The 18,838-nt window shown below is 41.9% G+C and overlaps 2 protein-coding genes across 13 annotated transcripts in view; one reads left to right on the top strand and one right to left on the bottom strand.

Annotated features, from left to right (window-relative positions):
* ALDH2 (aldehyde dehydrogenase 2 family member) overlaps positions 1-18,838 on the bottom strand; it is a 419,735-nt gene that overhangs the window by 312,775 nt on the left and 88,122 nt on the right. The gene's annotated exons all lie outside the window — the stretch shown is intronic.
* The window catches only part of ATXN2 (ataxin 2), a 154,987-nt gene that overhangs the window by 105,603 nt on the left and 30,546 nt on the right, over positions 1-18,838 (top strand). For 8 of the 12 annotated variants that reach the window (XM_050749644.1, XM_050749642.1, XM_050749638.1 and 5 more), the window contains 4 exons: positions 7,320-7,624; positions 9,580-9,643; positions 10,524-10,676; positions 11,059-11,125. In XM_050749644.1, coding sequence (XP_050605601.1) covers positions 7,320-7,624; positions 9,580-9,643; positions 10,524-10,676; positions 11,059-11,125 — 589 coding nt within the window. The remainder of the gene's footprint in view (positions 1-7,319; positions 7,625-9,579; positions 9,644-10,523; positions 10,677-11,058; positions 11,126-18,838) is intronic. The other 4 variants (XM_050749631.1, XM_050749641.1, XM_050749637.1 and 1 more) reach the window with 1 other exon arrangement.

Raw genomic sequence — 18,838 nt, 5'->3', positions numbered from 1 at the left:
CATGTGTCCCAGGGTTGTCTCGAACTCCTGAGTTCAAACAGTCTACCCATTTTGGCCTCCCAAGGTGCTAGGATTACAGACATGAGCCGCTGTGCCAGGTCAAATCTTTAGACTTGTTTTGTGGCTTAATATGTGGTTTATCTTTGAGAATGATCCATATGTTGAGGAGAAGAATGTGTATTCTATAGCTGTCGGACACGGTGTTCTGTAAATATGTATTGGACCTATTTGGTCTATAAAGCAAATTAGGTCTAATGTTTCTTTGTTGATTTTCTGTCTGAATGATTTTTCCAGTGCTGAGAGTGGAGTGTTGAAGTTTCTGACCGTTACTGAGGTCTGTTTCTCTTTTTTGCTCTAGTAATATTTGCTTTATATATCTGGATGCTCCAGTATTGGTTGCATATATATTTATACTTGTTATAATCTCTTGCTGAATTGATCCCTTTATCATTATACAATGATCTTCTTTGTCTTTTTTTGTAGACTTTGTCTTGAAGTCTATTTTATCTAAGTATAGCTACTCCTGCTCTTTTCTGGTTTCCATTTGCATGGAATATCTTTTTCCAACTCTTCAATTTTAGTCTATGCGTGATTTCATAGGTAAAGTGTGTTTCTTGTAGGCAATGGTTCATTGGGTTTCTTTTTTTTTTTTTTTTTTTGGAGACAGACTCGCTGTTGCCCAGGCTGGAGGGCAATGGCGCGATCTCGGCTCACTGCAACCTTCGCCTCCTGGGTTCAAGCGATTCTCCTGCCTCAGCCTCCCCAAGTAGCTGGGATTACAGGCGCCTGCCACCACGCCCAGCTAACTTTTTTGTATTTTCAATAGAGGTGGGGTTTCATTATGTTGGCCAGGCTGTTCTTGAACTCCTAACCTCAGGTGATCCGCCTGCCTCTGCCACCCAAAGTCCTGGGATTACAGGCGTGAGCCACCGCACCCAGCCTTTTTTTAAAAATCCATTTAACCACTGTATGTCCTTTGATTGGAGAGTTTAGTCAATTTACATTCAATGTTGTTACTAATGAGTAAGGACTCAACTACTACAACTTACTATCTGGTTGTTTTGTAATCCTACTTCCTCCTTTCACCCTTCTTTTTTACTTCCTCTTCCCTCCTTTTTTCCCCTCCCTCCCTTCCTTGTTTTGAAAGTGATTTTCTCTGGTGGTATGTTTTAATTTCCTGCTTTATATTTTTTGTGTATCTGTTGTTGGTGTTTTTGATTTAAGATCACCATGACAGCCAGGTGCGGTGGCTCACAACTAATCCCAGCACTTTGGGAGGCCGAGGTGGGTGGATCAAGAGGTCAGGAGTTCGAGACCAGCCTGGCTAACATGGGGAAACCCTGTCTCTACTAAAAATACAAAAATTAGCCAGGTGTGGTGGTGCACACCTGTAATCCCAACTACTCAGGAGACTGAGGCAGGAGAATTGCTTGAACCCGGGAGGCGGAGGTTGCAGTGAGCCAAGATTGTGCCACTGCACCCCAGTCTAGGCGACAGAGCGAGACTCTGTCTCAAAAAGAAAAAAAAAGATCACCATGAGGGTTACAAATAACATTTTACAACGCATTATTTTAAACCAGTAACAACTTAAAACTGATTGCAAAAACAAGCAAGCAAAGAGAAAACTAATAAAAACTCTACACTTCAACTTAATCTGTCCGCTTTTTAACTTTTGTTGTTTTTATTTATACATTTATTATACTATGTCTTAAAAAACTGTAGTTATAGGCCATGGGCAGTGGCTCACACATGTAATCCCAGCACTTTGGGAGGCTGAGGTGGGCAGATCACCTAAGGTCAGGAGTTCGAGACCAGCCTGGCCAATATGGCAAAACCCCCTCTCTACTAAAAATAGAAAAATTAGCTGGGCATGGTGGCGGGTGCCTATAATCCCAGCTACTTAGGAGGCTGAGGCAGGAGAATCACTTGAACCCAGGAGGCAGAAGTTGCAGTGAGCCGAGAGTGCACCACTGCACTCCACTCTGGGCGACAGAGCAAGACTGTCTTTTTAAAAAAAAAAAAAAAAAAAAACAACAAAAAAAAAAAACACACACACAGGCGTAGTGACTCACAACTATAATCCCAGCACTTTGAAAGGCCGAGGCGGGTGGATCATGAGGTCAGGAGTTTTGAGACCAGCCTGACCAACCGACCAACGTGGCGAAACCCCATCTCTACTAAAAATACGAAAATTAGCCAGGTGTGGTTTATATGCACCTGTAATCCTAGCTACTCAGGAGGCTGAGGCAGGAGAATTGCTTGAACCCGGGAGGCAGAGGTTGCAGTGAGCCGAGATTGCACCACTTCCCTCCAGCCCGGGCGACAGAGCGAGACTCCATCTCAGAAAAAAAAAATTGTAGTTCTTATTTTTGAAAGGTTCATCTTATATTCTTCCTGCTTAAAATATGAATAGTAGTTTATATACAATTACAGTGTTACAATATTCTGTATTTTTCTGTGTACTTATTGTTACCAGTCAGTTTTTGCACCTTCGGTTGATTTCTTATTGCTTGTTAACATCCTTTTCTTTCAGATTGAAGAACTTCTTTTTTTTTTTTTTTGAGACAGTCATGCTCTGTCACCAGGCTGGAGTATAGTGGTGCCATCTCAGCAGTGCCATCTTGGCTCACTACAACCTCCGACTCCCAGGTTCAAGCAATTCTCCTGCCTCAGCCTCCTGAGTAGCTGGGATTACAGGCATGTGCTACCATGCCCAGCTACTTTTTGTATTTTTAGTAGAGACGGGGTTTTGCCATGTTTGCCAGGCTGGTCTTGAACTCCTGACCTTAGGGTGATCCTCCTGCCTTGGCCTCCCAAAGTGCTAGGATTATAAGCGTGAGTCATCACGCCCAGCTTGGTTGTTTATTTTCAGATAGCCTGAATTCAAGCTCACTAATGTTTTCTTCTGCTTGATACATTTCTGCTATTGAGAGACTCTGATGCATTTTTCAGTTTGTCAATTGAATTTTTCCACTTTGGGATTTCTGGTTGATTCTTTTTATTAATAACTATTGCAGTCTGTTTTTTAAATTTACAGGATTCTGAATTTGTTCTCTGTATTATCTTGGATTTCGTTGAACTTTCTTAAAGCATCCAGTTTGAATTCTGTCAGAAAGTTCACATATTTCTTACCACTTGGGAATTGGTCACTGGTGCCCTTTATTTTTAGTTCATTTGGTGGGGTCATGTTTTCTTGAATGGCCTTGTTGCTTGTGGATGTTCATCAGTGTCTGGTCATTGAAGAGTTGGGTATTCTATTCTTTGTAGTCTGGTTTTGTTTGTACCCATTTTTTTTTCTTTTTTTGAGACAGTGTCTCACTCTGTCGCCCAGGCTGGCGTGCAGAGCACAATCGTTGCTCACCGCGACATCCGCCTCCTGGGTTCAAGCGATTCTTCTGCCTCAGCCTCCTTAGAAGCTGGGGTTACAGTCACGTGCCACCAGGCCTGGCTAATTTTTGTATTTTTAGTAGAGACAGAGTTTCACCATGTTGGTTAGGCTGGTCTCGAACTCCTAACCTCGTGATCTGCCCACCTCGGCCTCCCAAAGTGCTGGGATTACAGGCGTGAGCCACTGTGTCTGGCCCCCATTCTTCTTGAGAAGGTTTTTCAAATATTCAAAGGGAATTAAGTGTTGTCATCTAAGTCTTTGTTCACTGCAGCCGTACATGCATTAGAGGGCACCCCAGGCCTAGTAATACTGTAACTCTGTAGAGGTATCACCTTGGTAGTCTTGGGGAAGATCTGGGAGAATTCCCTGTATTACCAGGCAGTCTCTTGTCCTCTTCCCTTACATTTCTCCAAACAAATGGAGTCTCTCTTTGTGCTGAGCTGCCTGGAGTTGGGGGAAGGATGACACAAGCACTGCATTGGCCACCATCACTGGAACTGTACTGGGTCTCTCCCAAGGCCTGTGGCAGCTATTTTCTGGCCACTGCTGTTGTTAATTCAAGGCCCAAGGGTGCTTTAGTCAGCAGGTGAAGAATCCTGCAAGGACTGGGTCTTTACTTTCAGTGCAGCAGGTTCCCTTCTGGCCCAGGGTGCATCTAGAAATGCCGCCCAGGAGCCAGGGCCTGGGATCGGGAGCTTTAGGAATCTGCTTTATTTTACTGGGGCTGAGTGGGCACCCACTTGCAAGATAAAGTCCTTTTTACTCTTCTCTCACCTCAAGCAGGTGTGTCTCCCCATGGCCACCACAGCTGGGAATGTGCTGGGTCATATCTGAAGCTGGCACAATATGACATGGCACCTTGTTTTTTATTCAAGGCACAAGGGCTCTTTAGTCAGCTGGTGGTGAATCCTACCAGGACTAGGTATCTTCCTTCAAGGCAATGGGTTCCCTTGTGGCCCAGGATATGTCTAGAAATGTCATCTGGGAGCTATGGCCTAGAGTTGAGGCTTTAGAACTATGCTTGGTGCTTTATTTTACTGTGGCTGAACTAGTATCCACATTTCTAGACAAAGTCCTCCCTACACTTCCCTCTCCTCTCAGAGCTAAGAACTGTGAGCTCTGGTACCTGGAGTTGGGGGAGGGCTGGCACAAGCACTCCCTTGGCCACCCTAGCTGGTGTCTCAGTGGGTCACATGTACCCCAAGTCCACTGGCTTTGAGCCCAGCACAGTACCATGACTTGTCCAGGAATAGCGGTCCTTTCAAGTTTATTTAAGACCCCAGAGCCCTTTACTCATAGTGGTGGGGCTTACCAAAATTCAGATTCTTTGTTTTTTTTGGCAGAGTTTCGCTCTTACTGCCCAGGCTGGAGTGCAATGACGCGATCTCAGCTCACCACAGCCTCCACCTCCTGGGTTCAAACAATTCTCCTGCCTCAGCCTTCCGAGTAGCTGGGATTATAAGCATGTGCTACCACCCCGGGCTAATTTTTTTGTTTTTTGGTAGAGATGAGGTTTCTCCATGTTGGTCAAGCTGGTCTCAAACTCCTGACCTCAGGTGATCCGTCCGCCTCGGCTTTCCAAAGTGCTGGGATTACAGGCCACAGCGCCCAGCCCGAAATTCAGATTCTCATCACTGGGATGGACAATTCCCCTCTGACTAGGGCTGGTCTAAATACTCCCTCTGTGGGTGCTGGCTGAATTCTGTCCTGTGCTGCTTTCCACTATGACAGGGCAGCACTGAGTTTCAATGCAAAATCCCAGTCATTTCTCTCTCTGTCCCGCGAGCACACAGATTCTTTCTCCACCCCACACTGCATTTTGGGGGAATGGCAGGGGTGTTGCGGGGGCAATTCAAGACCATCTTCCTTATCTTCCTCGGTGCCTTTTTCCTTGATAGGATGTCAAAACCAGGTACTGTGATCGCTTACCTAATTTTTGGTTCTTATGAAGGTGCTTTCTTGTGTGGATAGTTGTTCAATTTGGTGCTCCTTGTGGGGGATGATCACTGGAGGGTTCTGTTTGGCCACCACGCTCTGTCTCCTCTCCCCTGCCGTCTCTTTTTTTACTTAGGGGTTTAGAATGTCTAACTGACCAATATGTACAGTCAGGTCTCATTCTGAATTCATCTACTTATGACCTTCCAAGCCCACTAGGCCCAGTTCTTAGTCCAGCCTCCATGATGGTACCTCCACATCCTAATTTGCTTCCCTGCAGTTCATTTCGCACAAAGCTGCTGTGTTAATCTTTCTGAACTATAAATCTGCCCAGTACTCTACCCTACTTAAAATTCCTCATTGACTTCCCATTTGCCTTGAGAATTAAAAGCCAAAGTCCTAAAACATAGCTTTTTAATTTTTATTTTTATTTTTATTTTTTTTTTAATTTTTAGATGGAGTCTTGCTCTGTCACCCAGGCTGGAGTGCAGTGGTGTGATCTTGGCTCACTGCAACCTCCGCCTCCCGGGTTCAAGCGATTCTCATACATCAGCCAAGTAGCTGGTATTTACACGTGTGCGCCACCATGCCTGGCTAATTTTTTTTTTATCTTTTTTTTTTTTTTTTTAGGATTTTTAGTATTTTAATACACTTCAAATCAGTGTGTCTGGTTCATTTCAGTTCCTTCACTGCCAAACCAGGGGGTTTTTTTTATCTTTAGTAGAGACAGAGTTTCACCATGTTGGCCAGGCTGGTCTGAAACTCCTGACCTCAAGTGTTTCCACCCGCCGTGGCTTCCCAGAATGCTAGGATTATAGGTGTTAGCCACTGCACACAGCCCTGAACATAGCTTTTAAGTTCCTTTATTGTCATATTCCTTTTGGCAAGTCTATCATTTTCTGACTCACTTGTACATGTGTGTCCCACCCTTGGTCCAGCCATTGGTGCTTTGCTTTACTTCTTTATTTTTGTTATTTATTTTATTTTATTATCATTATTATTTTTTAATGAGAACAGGGTATCACTATGTTGCTCAGGCTGGTCTTGAACTCCTGAGCTCAAGCAGTCTGCTTGCCTCAGCCTCCCAAAGTGCTGGAATTACAGTGATGAGCCACTGTGCCTGGGTCATTGGTGCTATCCTTTTACTTTTTTTTTTTTTTTCGAGACGGAGTCTCGTTCTGTCACCCAGTCTGGAGTGCAGTGGCGTGATCTCGGCTCACTGCAAGCTCTGCCTCCCATGCTCACACCATTCTCCTACCTCAGCCTCCCGAGTAGCTGGGACTACAGGCGTCCGCCGCCATGCCCGGATAATTTTTGTATTTTTAGTAGAGACGGGGTTTCACCGTGTTAGCCAGGATGGTCTCGATCTCCTGACCTCGTGATCTGCCTGCCTCAGCCTCCCAAAGTGCTGGGATTACAGGCATGAGCCACTGCGCCCAGCCCCCATTGGTGCTATTCTTTTATGTGATAGAGCCATCTTCTCTCTTTTCTTTGGATTTTTAAACATATTCCTCCTTTTACTTAGACTATTCTCCATCCCAAACACCTCTCCTAAACTTCTTTCACACCTTAGACTAGCTGAAACTTCCATTAGGAAACCTTTCTTTTTTATAGGTTGTTTTTTCTATAGAATCTCTTAGCATTTACTCATTTTGTTGTGAAGTGTCTGATCTTATTTAGATGACAAGTATAGGAGGATAGAAATTTTTTCATATTTTTCTCACCCAGCAAGCACAATTTCTGACATGTAGTAGGCATTCAGTAAATATTGAACTTTAGAGGCTAAGACATTTGAGTGCTTTGGTAACTGTGGTTGTGCTATATAGGTATTCTGTTATTGTTACTTTATAGTAAAAGCATTACTCTTAAAGTATGAAAAAAGCCTTATTCAAAACATTTCATGCATATAGTTAATATTACTTTGCTTGTGCTCATGGCAAAAATGGATTACTAAAGTTATTTAAGATATTTAAGTATAATTGTTTCCTTTATTTAGTTACAGCCAAGTTCTACTTCTGAATCTATGGATCAACTACTAAACAAAAATAGAGAGGCAGAAAAATCAAGAGATTTGATCAAAGACAAAATTGAACCAAGTGCTAAGGATTCTTTCACTGAAAATAGCAGCAGCAACTGTACCAGTGGCAGCAGCAAGCCGAATAGCCCCAGCGTTTCCCCTTCAATACTTAGTAACACGGAGCACAAGAGGGGACCTGAGGTCACTTCCCAAGGGGTTCAGACTTCCAGTCCAGCATGTAAACAAGAGAAAGATGATAAGGAAGAGAAGAAAGACGCAGCTGAGTGAGTAAACCTGGAACTTAGACCATCCTGTTACTCAGTTAACTTTTTTTTTTTTTTTTTAAAGGCATTTAGGTCCTTCCAACTGTGAAGAATCCATCTGGACTTTTAGACTGCTTCATACATTGCCCTTAGTTTACAAACAGCTAGTCCAAACAAATGACATCTTAAGTAAATTAGGTTATTGCACCCTGTGCTACTCTTCTGTTCTTCCCCTTTTTTGCACCCCAGGGCTAGAAAAACAAGGCATAAATTAAGAAAAGTTTTTCTGTAAATGAACAGGAGTTGAAAAATTATCAGTTCAGGAGACCTATCTTTACTGGATTCCACTGTACCCTCACTGTGCTGCTAGGATGAAAAACTGCCACTGTCAAGGAGAGAAGCATGCGATGCTTCTACTTGGAATTCAAAATATTTTTCATCAGAAACAGTGTTTTAGTTAATGTTTAATTAACTAAAACATAAATAGTTAAAATAGACTTAATTCTGCACATTCCATATATTTGTTAAATGGACTTTCAGGGGCTAACCTCAGAACTTAACTACCATTGACTTAGGTGTTCTGGGTACCAAACAATCCAGTTAAAGCTAAAGTTTTGGAATGTAGCTTATTGATAAATTGGGGACTGCTTATTCTTGATTTGAGGCAAATTTTTTTTAGAGCCATGATTTTCTGCAGGTATGTTATATAGATAATATCTTCTCACATAAAAATTACTTCATGCTAGAATATTGGTATGTTGACTGGTGGCTCACACCTATAATCCCAGCACTCTGGGAGGCCGAAGCAGGTAGATTACTTGAGGTTAGGAGTTGAAGACCAGCCTGGCCAACATGGTGAAACCCTGTCTCTACTAAAAATACAAAAATTAGCCAGTCATGGTGGTAGGTGCCTATAATCCCAGCTACTCAGGAGGCTGAGGCAGGAGAATTGCTTGAACCCGGAAGGTGGAGGCTGCAGTGAGCCGAGATCATGCCACTGCACTCCAGCCTGGGTGACAGAGCGAGACTCTGTCTCAAAAAGTAATAATAATAAAAGAATACTGGTATGTTAAGAAGTGCTTTTAAGGATATTTTATAAGTAGCTACTGTCTTTTCAGCTCAAGTGTTTGTTGATTGGCCAGGCGTGGTGGCTCACGCCTGTAATCCCAGCACTTTGGGAGGCTGACTCAGGCAGATCACTTAAGGTCAGCCTGGCCAAGATGGTGAAACCCCATCTCTACTGAAAAAAAAAAATTAGCTGGGTGTGGTGGCAGTCGCCTGTAATCTCAGCTACTCAGGAGACTCAGGTAGGTGAATTGCTTGAACTGGGGAGGCAGAGGTTACAGTGAGCCAAGATTGCACTGCTGCGCTCCAGCCTGAGCAACAGAGTGGGACTCTGAAGGAGAAAATAAAGTATTTTTTGATTGCCTTTGAGAGGAGCAGTTGTATATTACTCAGATTTTTAAAAAATTGTTCTTTTATGACTATATTCTTTAAGGGATTAAGGAATTGGCAATATAAGTGCGTATGTTTCAATAAAGAGGATTAGTGATCTTCGAGTGAGAACAGTTTAAATCTATGTTTAGCAGTGTTTCTTTTTTTTTCTTGAGACGGAGTCTCGCCCTGTCGCCCAGGTTGGAGTGCAGTGGTGTGATCTCGGCTCACTGCAAGCTCCGGCTCCCGGGTTCACGCCGTTCTCCTGCCTCAGCCTCCCGAGTAGCTGGGACTACAGGCGCCACCACCACGCTCGGCTAGTTTTTTGTATTTTTAGTAGAGACGGGGTTTCACTGTGTTAGCCAGGATGGTCTCAATCTCCTGACCTTGTGATCCGCCCGTCTCGGCCTCCCAAAGTGCTGGGATTACAGGCTTGAGCCACCGCACCCGGCCTAGCAGTTTTTTTTAAATTGTCAGGTATGGAAGATTTTAGAACAACATAAAGTCCATGTAGATTTCACTGGCCTTTTTTTTTTTTTTAGGCAAGTTAGGAAATCAACATTGAATCCTAATGCAAAGGAGTTCAACCCACGTTCCTTCTCTCAGGTAGGTTTATTACTTTCTTTGAGGTTATTTAGTCCCCTAAAAAGAAAAATTAGTAGTCCTTCTTCCATACCTGTCATCTGAATTTTGTTTTAGTATGCTAAAACAACCTTCTTTCTTTTTCTTACATGGCCATTAATGAATACTTTTTAGACATTAAAAAAAGGTCTTTGTTTTGTCATCAGTTAGATGTGATCTTGGGCAAATCTTTGAATTTCTCTGACCCAGAATTTGACAATGGGTGGCTAGCTAGGCTATCAGGTTTATAAATATGTCCTCTGCACCTGAGGGTTTTGCATCCTGGATTCAACCAACCATGGATCAAAAATATAGTTAGGATAATCTGTACTGAACACATGCAGACTTTTCCTTGTCTTTATTCCAAAATGATACAGTAAAGCATTTACTTTGTTTTAGGTATTATAAGTAATCTAGAGATGACGTAAAGTATATAGGAGGATATGCATAGGTTGTATGCGAATACTTCACAATTTTATATAGGGGACTTGAGCATTCTAAGACTTTGGTATCTTCGTAGTGTACTGTAACCAATCCCCCACAGATACCAAGAGATGACTGCTATTATTATTCTACTGAGATCATAAGGTATATTTATTTTTAATTTTTAAAAACACTTCCATCAGTTTCTTAAAAATCACTGCCACTGTTTTTAATATTTTTTAATTGGCAAAGTTTTTAGTTTCTACTGAAACGTTTTTTCTTTTATTGAAATGTGAAAATTGATGTGCTATGTTTTTGTTTTCAATAAAAGGAAAATAGTTAAAGCAAGTAAAATTAGACAGATTGGGAAAATCCGTCTTTAAATTGCAATAATAGTTCATTTATTACCTTGAAATAATTGAATTTATTGTTGTTTTTGTAGCCAAAGCCTTCTACTACCCCAACTTCACCTCGGCCTCAAGCACAACCTAGCCCATCTATGGTGGGTCATCAACAGCCAACTCCAGTTTATACTCAGCCTGTTTGTTTTGCACCAAATATGATGTATCCAGTCCCAGTGAGCCCAGGCGTGCAAGTAAGTCATAGAATTTGATGTTCACTTAGCCTCCCTAATTGTTTGTATCTGACACCAAGCACTCTTAGGTTTTCAGTGACTTGAGGGTGTGATGGTTATGCATAGGCATTTGAAACAGAGAGGCATGCAGAGATTCAATGTGATATTAAGTATAAGGACCTAAATCTGAGAATGTTTTCTGTGAAAAAGATGGTTTAGATTTACTTTAGTTTGGGGTTTGTTCCTTTTAGCTGTGGGTATGATCTAATTTTTAAATGACTAATAGAGAAAATCAGGAAACCTTCTCATGCCTAGCTCTCTAGCAATATAAAACTAAGAGCGACAGAATACCTTGTTATTATCATAGGAGCCTAATGTTAATTTTTTTTTTTATTCTCTCAAGCCTTTATACCCAATACCTATGACGCCCATGCCAGTGAATCAAGCCAAGACATATAGAGCAGGTAAAGGTGAGAATAATCCTGCCTGTGTTTGCTTGTAGTTTGCATGCTGCATGAATTGAGTAACTAAGTTTATAATGAATAAATAGTTGTAGTTTAGCTCTGACTTTTTGATGAGGCTATGCTTTGGCTTTTGATGAACAACATTACATAGATATTCACATGGATTTTACAAACAAAAACAGGAGAGGAGAGATGCCCATCAATTGTGATTGTATAGTATCCTCTTCAAAAAGAGTAATTGGAGGCCAGGTATGATGTCTCACACCTGTAATTTTAGCATTTTGGGAGGCCAAGGTAGGAGGGTTGCTTAAGCTCAGGAGTTCAAGATCAGCCTGGACAACAGAGACCTTGTCTCTACTAAAATTCAAAAAAATTAGCTGGGCATGATGGCATATGCCTGTAGCCCCCGCTATTTGGGGGACTAAGGCAAGAAGATCACTTGAGCCCAGGAAGTAGAGGCTGCAGTGAGCTGTGACTGCGCCACTGCCATCCAGCCTGGGCGACAGAGTGAGACCGCGTCTCAAAAATAAATACTGGCCGGGCGCGGTGGCTCATGCCTGTAATCCCAGCGCCGAGGCAAGGCGGGTGGATCACCTGAGGTCAGGAGTTTGAGACCAGCCTGGCCAGCATGGTGAAACCCCATCTTTACTAAAATACAAAAATTAGCTGGACACGGTGGCGCCCGCTGCCCGTAATCCCAGCTGCTAGGCGGGGATGAGGTAGAAGAATTTCTTGAACCTGGGAGGCAGGGGTTGCAGTGAGCCAAGATCGTGCCACTGCACTTCAGCCTGGGCAACAGAGTGAGACTCCATCTCAAAACAAACAAACAAACAAAAAACAAACAAAAAAACAGACTAATTGGCTGGACACAGTAGCTCCATGCCTGATATCCCAGCTGGAGGAAGACTTAAGCCCATGAGTTTGAGAGCAATGTGGGCAATTTAGTGAGACCCTATCTCAAAAAAAAAAAAGTAATTCCAAAGCTTTTTAATCTGAAATCTCATTTAAATCTGAACTTAAATTTGAAGAAGAGGGTTCGCTACATTAATTTACTAGATTGCTAACCTTGCTTTATATATACCTACGGTTATTTCCCCAAAGCTAGAATTTCTTTTGAAGCAGAGGGGCAACTAACTTCAACCAATGTTGAAATCCTATTAGAAGGTTGTTTCGGCCAGGCTTGGTGGCTCCGCGTGTAATTCCAGCACTTTGAGAGGCTGAGGTGGGCAGATCGCATGACCCGGGAGTTTTAAGACCAGCCTGGGCAACATGGCAAAAACCCGTCCCTACAAAAAAAAAAAATAGAGATCTTAGCCAGCCGTAATGGTGTGTTCCTCGAGTCCTAGCTACTTGGGAGACTGAGGTGGGAGGATCAATTGAACCCAGAATGTCCAGGCTGCAGGGAACTGTGACTGAACCACTGGGCTCCAGCCTGGGTGAAAGAGCAAAACCCTGCCTCAAAAAGAAAAAAAAAGATGGATGTTTCTACATTAAAATGAGGGAGTTGTTGTATAATCTAGTTGCATAAACTAGTATTTTGTGCTTGTGTGGTTAAAGAGCCTTCATAGAAAAAATCCCCTATTTTTCTTAAAAGGAAATCTTTTGGCCAGGAGTGGTGGCTCACACCTATAAGCCCAACACTCTGGGATGCCGAGGTGGGCAGATCAGTTGAGGTCAGGAGTACGAAACCATCCTGGCCAACATGGTGAAAACCCGTCTGTACTAAAAATACAAAAATTAGCTGGGTGTAGTGGTGCGTGCCTGGGTGACAGAGCGAGACTCCATCCAAAAAAAAAAAAAAAAAAAAGAGAAAAGAGTTCTTTTAATGTTGGAAAATGCTAAAGGGTTTCGTTTTTGCCAATCAGTTAATTTAGAATGGTTAATTTCTATCAGTTGAGAAACTACAGAAAGTAGAATAATTTATACAGAAAACATATTTCTCAGTGCCCAGTAATTGCCTTTCTGACATAAAGTTTTCATTTTTCCTGAATTAAGATTTCCTCAATGTGTTTTTTGGGTGGTGTGTGTGTGTGTGTGTGTGTGTGTGTGTGTGTGTTTGTGTTTTAATTATTTATTTTATTTTTTTGCATACAGGATCTCGCTTTGTTGCTGAGGCTGGAGTGCAGTGGTGCTATCATGGCTCAGTGCAGCCTTGACCTCCTGGGCTCAAGCGATCCTTCCCTCTCAGTCCCCTGGATAGCAGGGACTACAGGTGCACACCACCACACCTAGCTAATTTTTCTATTTTTTGTAGAGATGGGTTTTGCCATGTTGCCCAGGCTGGTCTCAAACTCATGGGCTCAAGCTATCAGCTTGGCTCCACTTCCCAAAGTGCCTGCACCCAGCCGATTTTCTCAATGTATGATGTAATTGTGATTTCATGGAATTTTTTTTTTTTTTTTTTTTTTTTTTTTTGAGACGGAGTCTTGCTGCGTCGCCCAGGCTGGAGTGCAGTAGCCGGATCTCAGCTCACTGCAAGCTCCGCCTCCCGGGTTCACGCCATTCTCCTGCCTCAGCCTCCCACGTAGCTGGGACTACAGGCGCCCGCCACCACGCCTGGCTAATTTTTTTGTATTTTTTAGTAGAGACGGGGTTTCACTGGGTTAGCCAGGATGGTCTCGATCTCCTGACCTCATGATCAGCCTGTCTCGGCGTGATTTCATGGATGTTAACTAAAAATCTTAATTTTCGTTTTCTCAGTATGCTATTTTTTTTCTTTTTTGCCTTAGAACATATGAATCTGTTGAAAGAACTCTGCCTGAAATAATGTAATCAGATTATAGAGTTTAATCTTATTTTCAGGGGCTGTAAAAATTCTGAGAAGAAAGTGGGTTTTTTTTTTTTTTTTTTTTTTTTTGCTACCATTTTAATGTAATGTTAAGGTGTTCATGTATCACTAGAAGGTGTAGCTGTTTTCAGTGATTACTTAAAACAATGCAATGGGAACTTTTTGTTGTCGTTAAAATATAAAAGATTACTGTAGTAAGAGCAAGCATGACAGTTTGGCTCTCTGATGGGAGAGTCACATTCTAACTTTATGGAGGTGCTGTCTTTTTAATAGAAATGATATACTCAGAGGGTGGGCACAGTGGCTTATGCCTGTAATCCCAGCACTTTAGGAGGCTGAGGTGGGTGGATCATGAAGTTAGGAGTTCGAGACCATCCTGGCCAACATGGTGAAACCCCGTCTCTACTAAAAATACAAAAATTAGCCTAGCGTGGTGGTACGCATCTGTAATCCTAGCTACTCGGGAGGCTGAGGCAGGAGAATTGCTTGAACCCGGGAGGCAGAGGTTGCCGTGAGCCAAGATGGCACCATTAACTGACTTGTTTAACTGACTTCCTTTGTACTTTTTTTTCCCTTTGTTGAAGTATTTAAAACAAATCTCAGACATCATGTCATTTAATTCCTACATCCTCATGTGTATCTTTTTTAAAACAGGAATTTTTCTTTGGTACCCATAGTGCTGTTATCACATTTTATAAAATAAATAGTAATTTGGCCGGGCGTGGTGGCTCACGCCTGTAATCCCAGCACTTTGGGAGGCCGAGGTGGGTGGATCACCTGAGGTCGGGAGTTCGAGACCAGCCTGACTAACATGCAGAAACCCTGTTTCTACTAAAAATACAAAAATTAGCTGGGCGTGTTGGCGCATGCCTGTAATCCCAGCTATTCAGGAGGCTGAGGCAGGAGAATCACTTGAACCCGGGAGGCGGATGTTGCGGTGAGCCGAGATCAAGCCAATGCACTCCAACCTGGGCAATAACAGCAAAACTCCGTCTCAAAAAAAAAAAGACCATCCTGGCTAACACAGTGAAACCCCATCTGTACTAAAAATACAAAAAATTAGCTGGGCCTGGTGGCGGGTGCCTGTAGTCCCAACCACTTGGGAGGCTGAGGCAGGAGAATGGCGTGAACCCGGGAGGCGGAGCTTGCAGTGAGCCCAGATGGCACCACTGCATTCCAGCCTGGGCGACAGAGCAAGACTCCATCTCAAAAAATAAAAATAAATGAAAAATAAACAGATAGATAGGTAGATAGGTAGGTAGGTAGATAGATAGATAGATAGATAGATAGATAGATAGATAGATAGATAGATAGATAGTAATTCAGTGGTAACCACACATAGTCAAATCACCCTAATTGAGTCAAGAATATATTCTTGCAGCTGGTTTGTTTTGAATATAGATTACATTTATTGTATCTCTTTGTAGTTCCCCTGCCTTTTCCCTTATTGCTTTGTATCAGAAGCCAGTTGTTCTGTGGTATGTCATGCATTCTCAATTTTTCTGTTTTCTTCTTGGGATGTCATTGATTACATCTGAGTTCATTTTGGGTTGGGGAGACAAATACTAAATGGTTCTGTGTGCGTTGTATCATATGTCAGGAGGCACACAATATCTTTTCCTACTTTTAATTACGAAATGATTGAGAGCTCAAGTGGTAATACCCTGCTCCCCTATCCCACCACCTCCCCATTGTAAGTTTTCAATTAATCTTTTATCTAATTCATTATTAATTTAATGCTTAACATCATTTTTTTCTTTAGGGCTATGGTACTCAAATTTTGGTGTGCAGTATAAACCTTTGGGGAGAGCTTGCTAAAAACATAGATTGCTTGATCCCATCTCCAGATTTTCTGATTCAGTAGGTTTGAGGCATAGGCTGAGAATTTGCATTTCTATTGCAATTTATAAAACCACCTCCCAAGTAATGCCGCTGGTCTAGGGCTATACACTGAAAACCACTGCAATTAGGGGTTTGTAAAGGGTGATTTCTGAATTCCTAGCTTTCTTCTGTGTTTATTAGCTGGAATTATTCTGTAAAGGACTGTTGTTTTCAATTGGGAGTATTTGGTTATCCTGAAATAATTTGTACAAGAAAGACAGGATAAATTCTTAATTGTTTTCAATTTTCAGAGTGAGGAGTTGGTGCCCTTGTTACTTCCCAACAGTGCCCACAAAGTTTTGCTTTTGTTTTTTTAAAGGGTGTATCCTCTCCCAACATTCTTATTTATTTATTCTTACTGTTTTAAAAAGTATTATGAATGCATGGATTTTTATATATTCATTGTATCATGTATTCTTTTTTGTTACTCTCATTGTCCCATCTTTGATGAATGGGAACCCGTTCAAGTTGGCTCCTGCAAAACTTTATTGCCTTGATTAGCTATCCCTCCAAGGTACCCTGATTTCTTTTTGCTGGGAAATAGTATTTTAAAATCATTATCTGGTCATTGACGTTAATTACTGTTGCAGTATTGCTTCTAGGCATTTTCCAGACTAAACTAGGAAATATCACTGTAGGCCAGGTGCAGTGGCACCTGTATCCCAGCACTTTGGGAGGCTGGGGTGGGCAGATCACTTGAGGTCAGAAGTTCAAGAGCGTCTTGGCCCACATGATGAAACCCTGTCTCTACTAAAAATGCAAAAATTAGCTGGGTGTGGTGGTGTGCACCTGTAGTCCCTGCCACTTGCGAGGCTGAGGCAGGAGAATCACTGGAACCCAGGAGGTTGAGGTTGTGGTGAGCCAAGATTGTGCCACTGCCCTCCAGCTCTGGGCAATAGAGTGAGACGAGAAAGGAAGAAAGGAAGAGAGAGAACTTTTTAAAATCAGAAATTTAAATTAATATTTCCAAGTCAAGTTAACATTGTAAGATTTTTACTTTTTACTATGACTTCATGGTTTATCTCTTATTCTTTTACACTGAAGCTTTGGTTACTAAAAATAGTAACTATTATGATATTGCATAACAATTTATCACAAAGCTTAGCTACTAAAACAAACATTTCTTATTTCACACAGTTCCTGAGGGTCAGAAATCCAGGAATAGCTTAGCTGAGTGGTTTCTGTCTCGTCTCTTATGAAGCTGTTGACAGTGTTGGCTAGGATTGCAGTTATCCGAAGGGGTAACTGGGGCTAGAGGATGTGCATTCAAATTCGAAACTGTTGGTTGGCCACGTGGGCTTCACAGCCCCTAGTCATGACGTGGCAGCTGGCTTCTCCCAAAATGCATAGTTCAGAGAAACAGTCCCAAACAGAAGCTGCAGCATGTTTTACAACCTAATCTTGAAAGTGGCATATCATCAATTATGTTCTACACTGTTGGTCATACAGAGTGACCCTGGTGTACAGAGTGACCCTGGTGTACAGCATGGGAGGGGACTGAAAACAGGAGTTAGATCATCAAGGACCATCTTAGAGGTCTGCTTATTTACATTTTCATACAGAGTATATACAGTATCTTCAAAATTATTATTATCTAATTGTTAGACTACAGAATAAATTTTGAGATGTCTTTGGAGTATTAGTTTTTCTCAGTATCTGTTTCAGTAATTCTTTAAGTGCCAGTTTTCAGAGTGTGACATCCTTGTTAATTCCACAGTACTAACTTCTAAAGTTGCTAAGTGTTACATCGACAGTGTGATAAATAGGTAGTTAATCCAGTCGAGTTTGTTTTTCATATTTAGAGATAGCTATTTTTTCATCTGCAAATTATTTGTATGCTTTTAAAGTGAAAATTATGTAAAAAGATGCCATTCATGAAGGCTGGGCTTAATGTCCGCACGCCTGTAATCCTAACATTTTGGGAGGCTGATGAAGTGAGAGGATCGCTTGAGCACTGGAGTTTGAGATTAGCCTGGACAACATAGCAAAACCCCATCTCTACAAAAAAATTTAAAAATTGGCTGAGCATGTGGCATGTAACTGTAGTTCTAGCTCCTTAGGAGGCTGAGGTGGAGGATCACTTGAGCCCAGGAGGTAGAGGCTGCAGTGAGCTGTTATTGTGCCACTGCACTCCAGCCTGGGTAGCAGAACAAGACCCTATCTCAAAAAAACAAAGATGCATTCAGAGAAGTCTTGCTTATATCCCAGTCTTGTCCACCTGTGTCTTCCCTCATCCCGTCATCTGTAGGGGATCATTACAATTTTTTAATTTATCCTTACATGTTTACTTTTGCACATTTACATTTGTTTATTTTTTAAAAATAGCTTTATTTAGACATTATTCACATACCATGAAATTTATCCATTTAAAGTATACTGTTTCATGATTTTTAGTATAATCTTAGAGTTGTGTAGTCATCACCACAATCAACTTTAGTACCTTTTAATCACCACCAAAAGAAACTTTGTACCCTTTAGCAGTTACTCCCCTTCGCTCCCCTCTTTCCCCCTCCTCCATATAGCCTAGGCATACGAATCTTATTTTTCTTCTCTACAGATTTACCTATTCTGAATATGTCATTATAATAGTATCATGTTATGTGTAGCCTTTTGTGACTGGCTTCTTTCACCTGTGTTCTCAAGGATCATCCATGTTGTGACATGTGATAGTATTTCAACCTTTTTTTTTTTTTTTTTTTTTTTTTTTTTGAGACGGAGTCTGGCTCTGTCACCCAGGCTGGAATGCAGTGGTGTGATCTTGGCTCACTGCAACCTCCACCTCCCAGGTTTAAGCGATTCTCGTGTCTCAGTCTCCCAAGTAGCTGGGATTACCGGTGTCTGCCACTACACCAGGATAAGTTTTTGTTATTATTTTTTTGAGATGGAGTTTCTCTCTTGTTGCCCAGCCTGGAGTACAATGGTGTAATCTCGGCTCACTGCAACCTCTGCCTCCTAGGTTCAAGCGATTCTCCTGCCTTGTCCTCCTGTGTAGCTGGGATTACAGTGGCCTGCCACCACACCCAGCTGATCTTTGTATTTTTAGTAGAGAC

The sequence above is a fragment of the Macaca thibetana genome, chromosome 11 (assembly GCF_024542745.1).
Source record: "Macaca thibetana thibetana isolate TM-01 chromosome 11, ASM2454274v1, whole genome shotgun sequence".
Lineage (NCBI taxonomy): Eukaryota > Metazoa > Chordata > Mammalia > Primates > Cercopithecidae > Macaca > Macaca thibetana.
Note: the sequence above shows the minus strand (reverse complement) of the source record. Positions and strands in the feature narration are given on the sequence as shown.